This window comes from Squalius cephalus (assembly GCF_949319135.1).
Source record: "Squalius cephalus genome assembly, chromosome: 10".
Taxonomy (NCBI): domain Eukaryota; kingdom Metazoa; phylum Chordata; class Actinopteri; order Cypriniformes; family Leuciscidae; genus Squalius; species Squalius cephalus.
This window is the reverse complement of record NC_137131.1, coordinates 38,863,049-38,872,023: the sequence shown is the minus strand read 5'-3', so window position 1 is coordinate 38,872,023 and position 8,975 is coordinate 38,863,049. Positions and strand designations below refer to the sequence as shown.

General features: G+C 36.4%; 1 protein-coding gene across 1 annotated transcript; it reads right to left on the bottom strand.

Annotated features, from left to right (window-relative positions):
* Nucleotides 1-734: 734 nt before the first annotated feature.
* On the bottom strand, nucleotides 735-8,455 carry atg3 (autophagy related 3). The gene is made up of 12 exons (XM_079883817.1): nucleotides 8,228-8,455; nucleotides 7,175-7,216; nucleotides 7,028-7,077; nucleotides 5,390-5,460; nucleotides 5,150-5,257; nucleotides 5,007-5,056; nucleotides 4,360-4,450; nucleotides 4,242-4,276; nucleotides 4,006-4,161; nucleotides 3,724-3,851; nucleotides 3,458-3,526; nucleotides 735-1,163 (listed from the first exon to the last, which is right to left on the bottom strand). The coding sequence occupies exons 1-12, from the start codon at nucleotides 8,297-8,299 to the stop codon at nucleotides 1,082-1,084; spliced, it is 954 nt and encodes a 317-aa protein (XP_079739943.1). The 5' UTR covers nucleotides 8,300-8,455; the 3' UTR covers nucleotides 735-1,081.
* Nucleotides 8,456-8,975: the final 520 nt, after the last annotated feature.

Here is an 8,975-nt window from a genome sequence, read left to right as displayed (position 1 = left end):
AATGGATCTTTGAAAATCAAACTAGCAAATCTTAATAATAATTTGACACCAGGCATGTATACGTTAGACAGAAGACAAGTTAAAAGGTTTAAGAAAACAGGCATAATGTTTAATCCCGAGTACAGAAGACCATAAGTAAAAAAGAAATTTAGGGAATGCTGCCCCCCGGCGCCATTTTTACAACTAGCAATTTAATGTTGTTACAGCAATAGGAATTATTCTAGCCCCAGAGTAGTCAATACAATAAGTATTCCTGCTTAAAAAGTGGGTTTTATTAACAAATTCACATATCATAGAATATGTCTACAGGGCCAACCAAATAAGAGCATGTTGGTTGTCAGTTGCGTAAGATGTAAAATGCATACAATTACCTTAAAGACCACAGACTTCCTTAGTAACTGTTTCTGTGTTTATCTGTGGACCATCATGACAGAAACCCCCCATTAAGCCTTTTCAAATTCAATTTCTTTCCCACGTCACTTCATCTTGAATTCCAAGTCAACAATACATAAAATCCACATATACAATAACTGTTTTGTCAATTCTACAGATGCAGACTGTTGGATTGTGAATATGTTTTACCACAACAATGCTCTGGATCCAAGACAGTGATTCCAGCATTCAAAGAACAATGCGTTCAGACAAGCTGACATGTAAGTAGACACGTCCAACACCAGACAAAGCTCAGCCAACACTCACAAAATTATTCTGATCATACAAATAACACCAACATATTTTGACAGCCATTTATTATTTGCCATTAAAACATGTGAATGGCTTGTTAAATGTCACACAGTTTTTTTAGGAAATGTAAATATAAAATAAAACAAAACATGTTTAGTTTTAGGACAGCATTAAGAGCAAGTGGCTAATACAGAGATTAAGCTGAAGAACAGTAGGGAAAACTGGATTTAAATGTGTGTTGCTAACCATCAGACTCAGCAGATCCCCTCCCAGGCATTTCATAAAACATTCCCAGCATCTTTCCAGGACAGTGTCTCTGAGTTTCATACTGCGCTGCTTCCTCAACGCAGTAACAATACATGTTGTCATAGTTGTGGGCATAATGGTGAACGATAAGTTACATGGTGAAATGCCTCGTGTAATCATATTCTATTGTAGGAATGACAGCTTGCACAAATTTCAGGAAAATCAGAAGATACCTGAAGTTATGAAAAGTTAAGGGAAAATGTGTTTTTTTTTTTTAAGTGATTCATAAACCAACATAAACATTTGTTAATTCCAATATCTGCAAGCACACTACTAGACATACTTGGCTAAAAACATGTTTCATGATTTTTGATGTGCAAAAAAAGTGTCTAGCATACATGGTAACTTAAACGGATAGTTCACTTTGAAATTAAATTTTGGTATGTTTTAGCTTACCAGAAGGGCATCCAAGATGTAGGTGTCTTTTTTTCCGCAGTAGTTTCAATTTTGATATTTTTAGGTCAAACCGTTCTTGTCTGACAGTCATATCATGCAGGTCTATGGTCACCACCTCAAAGAGCATGCACAGAGTCCAAATTAAAACAATTCCCCATCGTCCAAATTAAACAATTCCCCATCGTAAGTACACATTGATGGCCTAAGACACGAAACGAGCGGTTTGTGTGAGAAAACGAACAGTATTTATATCGTTTTTACCTCTTACAACACAACCACGTCCAAGTGATCTGAGGGCGCGCGCGCATCCTGCTGTGTGTCGTGTACGCAGACTGGTGCATAGATATATATATATACACTAGATGTCTCATTAAAGACATTCGTTTCAATGAACTGCCGTAGCCAAGGCGACATCTAGTGTATATATCTATGCACCAGTCTGCGCACACGACACACAGCAGGATGCGCCCGCGCCCTCAGATCACTTGGACGTGGTTGTGTTGTAAGAGGTAAAAACGATATATATACTGCTCGTTTCGTGTCTTAGGCCATCAATGTGTACTTACGATGGGGAATTGTTTAATTTGGACGATGGGGAATTGTTTTAATTTGGACTCTGTGCATGCTCTTTGAGACCGTGACCATAGACCTGCATGATATGACTGTCAGACAAGAACGGTTTGACCTAAAAATATCAAAATTTAAACTACTGCGGAAAAAAAGACACCTACATCTTGGATGCCCTTCAGGTAAGCTAAATCATACCAAAATTTAATTTCAAAGTGAACTATCCCTTTAATACGGTAAAGCATGTCATGATGCAGCTCATGAAGATGGCTGACGGTACGCCAGTAGCGAGTCATCAATAATATTTCTTTAACTTTTTTGACCTCTGCATTCTTACAGTTGTTACTGCATATTTCTCATAACTATTATTCTAAAATGTGGGAAATCATAAAATTAGTGGGATTTATTTTATTTTTCTCGACTGGACGTGTACACTAGCCTGGCTAACGTCAGACCTCTTTCTCATTGAGACGTGGTCTGGGAACCACATGTTCATTTTCTCGTATTTGAGGCGTGGTTTACGAATGCCCAGAGCCGTTTATTGGGCGCTACGAATGTCTATCAAATGCGCCTGTACGTAGCTCATAGCCAATCGTTTCAATTATACCAGATGACGTATGTAGAGCGACAGAAATTCGACGAGGAAGAAGATGAAATAAACTTGCGTTCTAAACTACTTAGAACACTATCTAAGGCTGCATCGAAAGGTAACTTCGCATCTGCTGCCATGTTGGATCCATAGATATAAACAAACTGCTTCGGTGTGTCGCATAGACGTCGTCATCGTCTTGCTGCTCCCTCCCCGTTCTGTGATTGGTTCCCTTTTTGAGGGGAAAATCTGGTCCATGGTGTCCAGGCTGCCTAGCAGCGTGAATAAAATCGCGCTGCGCGCAAGGCAGAATGGGGAAACCCAGGCTACATGTACACTACCATTCAAAGGTTTGGGGTCAAGATTTTTTCAAAAAGAGATAATAGTTTTATTCAGCAAATGTGTTTAATTGATCAAAAGAAAGAAAAGAAAAAAGACTTCTAATGTTACAAAAGATTTCTATTATAAAAGGTACACTATGTAACTTTTTTTTGTTCAAAATTACAAATCACGCAGAGCCAAAGCACAACCAAAACACTAATCTTCAGCAAAATGCATGCAGTTTTGTTTTCTAAGCGCTAGAGAGACAAAAGTTACAGTGTACCTTTAAATAAATGTTGCTCTTTTGAATAATTTCTGAAAAAGAAAATCATGGTTTCCACAAAAATATTCAGCAACATTAGTAATAAGAAATGTTTTTTCTTCAACAAATCAGCATATTATAATGATTTCTGAAGTGTGACACGGAAGTCTGGCATAATTATTTTAAATTGTAATAATTTCATAATATTACCCGTTTTTACTGTATATTTGTGCAAATAAATGCAGCCTTAGTGAGCATAAGAGACAAATACATTACACATCTTTTGAACTGTAGTGCATGTTCTTACACACATAAGCTATAAGAAAGGATACATATGGACCCCGAGTTCTCCTCCTCCTTCCGCCACAGTCTCGATAATCTTTTTCATCACCTCTGCATGTCTGATCATTAAAAGCAAGAGAGCAGATAATAAGGTTGCATGACACTGAATGTAAATGAGAGAGCATGAATTAATAAATTATTGAGAATGTTTTTTTTTTTTTCAGTTTCCTAATACTGGTCTATTAGAGGACGGCACAGGATGATAGATAAATATTTGTGCGACAATTTGCATTATTCATGTAATGTTTGTATTGACCTGCACGGATGCACGGAGCACATGGCAGGTGGGGGAAGGTGAGGGTGATTCTCAATGGTGACTGTTTTTTTAACGTGATCCTGGCTGATGTCTTCATACATCTGATCCACCGATAGAGGCTGTCTGTCCTAAGAAGGAGCAAAACATGCAGGGAGTAAACAAACTGAGTTTTACTAATGGGAGAAAAAAGGAAAAGATGGAAGAATTAAGGAAAGATGGAGCCACAGGCTTACATCACGTCACATGTTGCCATCATGTCAAAGCATCATAGAGCAAAGTTACCTCATCATATCCAAAAAGCCATAGTCTTGGTGTCTGGTAATATTTGTCATATGTGATGTAAAGATCGTAAGTTCTTGTCTGTAGAATGGCATCTTCCCCACCAGCCTCTGCTTTGGATTTACTTAAATCAGCCATTTTACTTGTGTCAAGAGTGGCCTGAACAAAGAAAATTAATGAATAATTCTGCAGAAGAAAATTCTGATGTTGAAAAGCTTGCGTTGAGCACAATTTCTTACATCATCTGTCTCCAAAAGTCCACTTTCTTCATATTCTGAAATACAAATACCAGTTATAAAGTCAAACATACTGGTTAACAATGCATGTGATGAAAAATAAATCAAAATTCAGAGCTACCTTCCATGTCTGCTGGCTCTCCTTCCTCCTCATCATCATCATCTTCACCATTTCCACATGCACCTGGCTGCACGTTCATATTCATATTGTCCTTTAAATGCATACAAAACAATAAATGTTAACTTATATTAAAAAATAAAATTCACAGCTTAAAACAAAAAATCATTACTTCTATGTAATCTCTTCCATTCTTAGAGGGATAGTTCAGCCAAAAATTTAAATTGTCATTAATTACTCACCCTCATGTCGTTCCAAACCTGCAAGACTTTCGTTCATCTTCGTAACACAAATGAAGATCTTTTTGATGAAATCTGAGAGATTTCTGTACTCTCCGTTGACAGCTATACAACAACCAACTTTGATGCTTCGAAAAGTTCATAAAGAGATCGTAAAATTAATCCACATGAATTAAGCAGTTTAGTCCAAATTTTCTGAAAAGGAAAAATCGCTTTATATGATGAACAGATTGAATTTACGCACATGTCAGTTGCGTAGCTGTCAATGGAGGGACAGAAAGAAAGCTCTCAGATTTCTGATGAACGAAAGTCTTACGGGTTTGGAACAACATGAGGGTGAGTAAATGATGACGGAATTTTCATTTTTGGGTGAGCTAACCCTTTAAAGTAGTCAACATAGTGCTGATTTACCTTATTATCCAATGAAATGTCCCGAACTGCATCCATCACCCCTGTAACACCTAATAACACAAAAAAAAAGTCCAAAAGAATGTCTGTCAGAGACGAAAGCATGAAAAAGACATGTTACTGTTTGTCTAGTTTCTGTTCCATACCAGAGTTATGATAGGTATCCACCCATCCCCCGTCTCCATCATCCTCTTCTATAATGGCCTCCAGCTCATCAGAGTACTCCATCTGTTTACAGCGCTTGTAACATGGAACTGAGCCCCAAAACAGCCATATTGTGACATTTGCGAAACATTCATCAGCTTTACACAACACAATACAGATCATATGCTTACTGTGGGAATGTACATTTCAGAAAGTGAATAAATAATGTTTTCTTCTTTTACCATTTCGGGTTAATAGAAACTGCTTGTCTTTGGGCAGATAGGGCTTCACCTTTACTTCTTCTCCAGATGCCCTAAAAATAAAGAATATAGATTCTCAAACATGTAAAAAGCCACAAATATACAGAATATATCTCATCTGAAGGTCAAAGAATTGCTTAAAGTTGTGGTTTTCAACTATTTCTATCTGATATTTGGGAAATATTTTAGATATTCACATATAATATAATATAATATAATATAATATAATATAATATAATATAATATACACACACATTCATTATTATGTATACTTTTCCAGTTCTAAATTCAAACTTTTCAAATTCCCTCGTGTTTCCACACCATGGGAAATTTGGTGCTCAAATAAAAGTGACAGTTGTTGAGGGAACAAATATAAAAGAAATATGTCAGTTTACATCTTGATTTTGAATGTGTTTTAGCTCATTTTAAAGCTATTTTTTGTCTTATTTTAAATCATTTGTGCCTGGCCCAGTTTGAGAACCACTGGCCTAAAGCAAATCACTAAAATATACTACCATTCCAAAGTTTAAACAGTCTTGACTGAATTTATGTTTCTCATGTTCCCCAAAGACCTTTTCAGCTAAAGGCTTGAGCTTAAATGCCAGAAATAAATTGTGCCAAAAGCTAAAATGCAAAACACTTTTGGTCACTGAATAACTTACTTAGCCATACTTTGTGGACAATTTTGTAACCAAAAGTAAGCTAAATCTGACAAAAACTCCCTTTTTTTTAAATGCAAAGATGCAGCAAGTTTTCTGTAAGGGTTAGGTTCTGGGCTCTTTAGCCACAGCAATTGGCCGAGGAGCGCCCACTTAATGTTAAAGGACTTCTGATTGACAGGTAAAGTGACCAATCACAGTTTTGTTTTGTCCAACGTCATGTTTAGAGACGCAAACATGTCGCTACAATAACTGACTGGTGTGCTATAAAAGACTATCGACATTTTCATGTCTACCTGAATAAAATGCAGACAATCCCTTCGAACTTCGAAGTAAATTACTTTGCCTGATTTTCAATTATAGATGCGAGTGGAAACACAACCAATACAATAGGATCACTTGAGAACCGGAAAAGTTGGCCAAGCTCGGAAAATAATACTTTTTTCACGTATTCCGTCAGTAAACGCGTGAACACATCTCTATGAATTCATCGTGTTCAAACAAAACGCTTGACATCTTGAAGTTTCTATGCAGTGAAATTCACACACTTTTTTCAAGTGTAGTGTTCAGTTGCTCCTCTGAAGCATTCATTGCTACTTTGTAACTTTTAAAGTAAACTGCTTCTTTTCCTGGCGGACCATTAAAGATCGCCAAACACTAGGCTCCTGGAAAACCTGTTGAAAGCAACCAATCAGATTAATTTTGCTTTCACAAAAGTGTTTCTAGTTTTGTGTGCCACATGCATCAGATGTTGATCAAACAAAGAGTTAGTGGTCCCGTGGGCATGACGTCTGAACATTTATAGATATATTTAAAAACAGAAGTCGTCTATGGAGTGTCCCTATTTAGAAAGTCAAGTAAATGTGTGTTTGTGTTTTTGTTTGTTTGTGTTTGTGTTTGTGTTTGTGTTTGTGTGTGTGTGTGTGTGTGTGTGTGTGTGTGTGTGTGTGTGTGTTCTTGCCATTTCCATGTGGGGCAGTGATGAACCAGATGATCTCCTGCTGCAACAAACTGCACAGAACACAAAACACTGTTGTGCTTGAATCAGTGTGTACATCCTAATAAATTGCATATATTACACCATAACAAAATCAAAATGCACACTCACCTCCTCAGGAGTTATAACCCCAGTTTCTTTAAATTTAGATTCCTGGAAAAGCGAAACACATGATATAAATAACATTTAAACTTTTTCTTTTTTTTTTTTTTCACTTAGTCTTTATATCAGGGTTGAAAAATAAGGATGGCCTGGGTGTGAAAGTCTCGCCATATCAAATATCACTGTCCAATATCCAAAGTAAAGATATATAGTTGGCTATCTTGTGGTTCACAAATTGTTTTGCACTGTAGAGTTTGTCACGGTTTCCAGCAAATATGTATGTGGTCATGCACACATCTTGAAGACGCTTTTATCCTAAACGACTTACATTCCATTCAAGCTATACATTTGATCAGTTCATGCACGCTATATATGAAGATTTCAGATGCAAAAGCCTCTAAGTGCCATCTGAAATTTTCTTCTAGAATAATTTTTATCAAGCTCGTATATTTAAGTTCAATAATTTCACTTAAATGGCAATGAAAATGACCTATTAATTGTCATTTAAGTGAAATTACTGAACTTAAATATACAAGCTTGATAAAAATGATCATTCTAGAAGAAAATTTCAGATGGCACTTAGAGGCTTTTGCATCTGAACTCTTCATATATATATATTAATATATATTATATCTAAGCAATGTAATGTGATATAATTCAATGTAATGTCTATATAATACTGTATAATATAATACTGATGTGGCATCATATGCATCACTCCACGAAGAAAACATGAGATGCGTATTGCCTAAACTACATCACATTTTGCATTCCAGACAATTCAAACCTTTACCTGGTTATTTTTCCTAAAATGCAGTGTGTTTTGAGCCAGCAGTGGCGTCTACTGAACTTTGGGCCATCTGACAGGTTGCATGTTTTCTTATGTTTTGATGCCTGTTGGTACCAGTAGTATTGATCTAGCTACTCACATCAGCATAGCATTGGATCAGTAATTTCTGCTTACAGGTCCATGCTCGATTTCTTCACACTTATAAAGCCTCGTATTTAATGCTCTAGCTGCTGAATACGGACTGAAAATCATGCTAACACTTCTCGTCTTACCTTCAAAACTGGCGTTAAAAACTCTGCCACCCCCAAAGCAGTTCCTTTCACCGAGTTTATGACGTTCTGCATGCTTGAGGAAAATTCTCCAAAACAGATGAATTCGCTTAGAGATTCGACTGAATTATAATTGACTTCACGACACACACAGTCTGTTTAAAGAGCGTTTAATCGTGCTACACCACATGACCTAAATCATCTGACAATCACTTCCGCATCTCAAATATCGCGATATTACACGACACGCCCATTCTTGACAAGCAAAGCATCTTTAAAGCCTCTTTTATGTATTTGTTTTCCATCAATGTTTTGTGGATTTTTATATCATGCAAATAGAAATAGACCTTTGAGAACTAAAACTGATCAAAATGCAAGTCATTAAGTTTTTTTTTTATTTACTAATAAATCAAGTTTATTCGTCGGCCATTGCATATTGTGAATAAACAATCTACTATTAATAATGAGGACATTCATTACAAAAAAAAAAAAAAAATGTTTTACACATGCTCATGAGGGACGAGATTACATTTTGAATGATGAATTCCTTTCTAACATGAGCCCATACATACATTATGAACCCAGTGACCTTTGTACAAATATGTTGTTTGTTATTGCCTTTATTATTTGCACTTTGATAACTTGTCATTGCGATAGGCAACGTGGAAACTCTTTCGATTTCGATATTATTGCCATAAGTGCTCGTGGTTACAGATACCAGAACCGAATCGTTTATTGGCCACTGGTAGTC

Coding starts and splice junctions, on each gene's coding strand:
- atg3 (XM_079883817.1), bottom strand. CDS start 8,299: ATGCAGAACGTCATAAACTCGGTGAAAGGAACTGCTTTGGGGGTGGCA. Junction 5,461..7,027: donor CACTGCCCCACATGGAAATG/GCAAGAACACAC, acceptor CTTTATTTTTAG/GGCATCTGGAGAAGAAGTAA. Junction 4,277..4,359: donor AGAGCCAGCAGACATGGAAG/GTAGCTCTGAAT, acceptor TTTGTATTTCAG/AATATGAAGAAAGTGGACTT.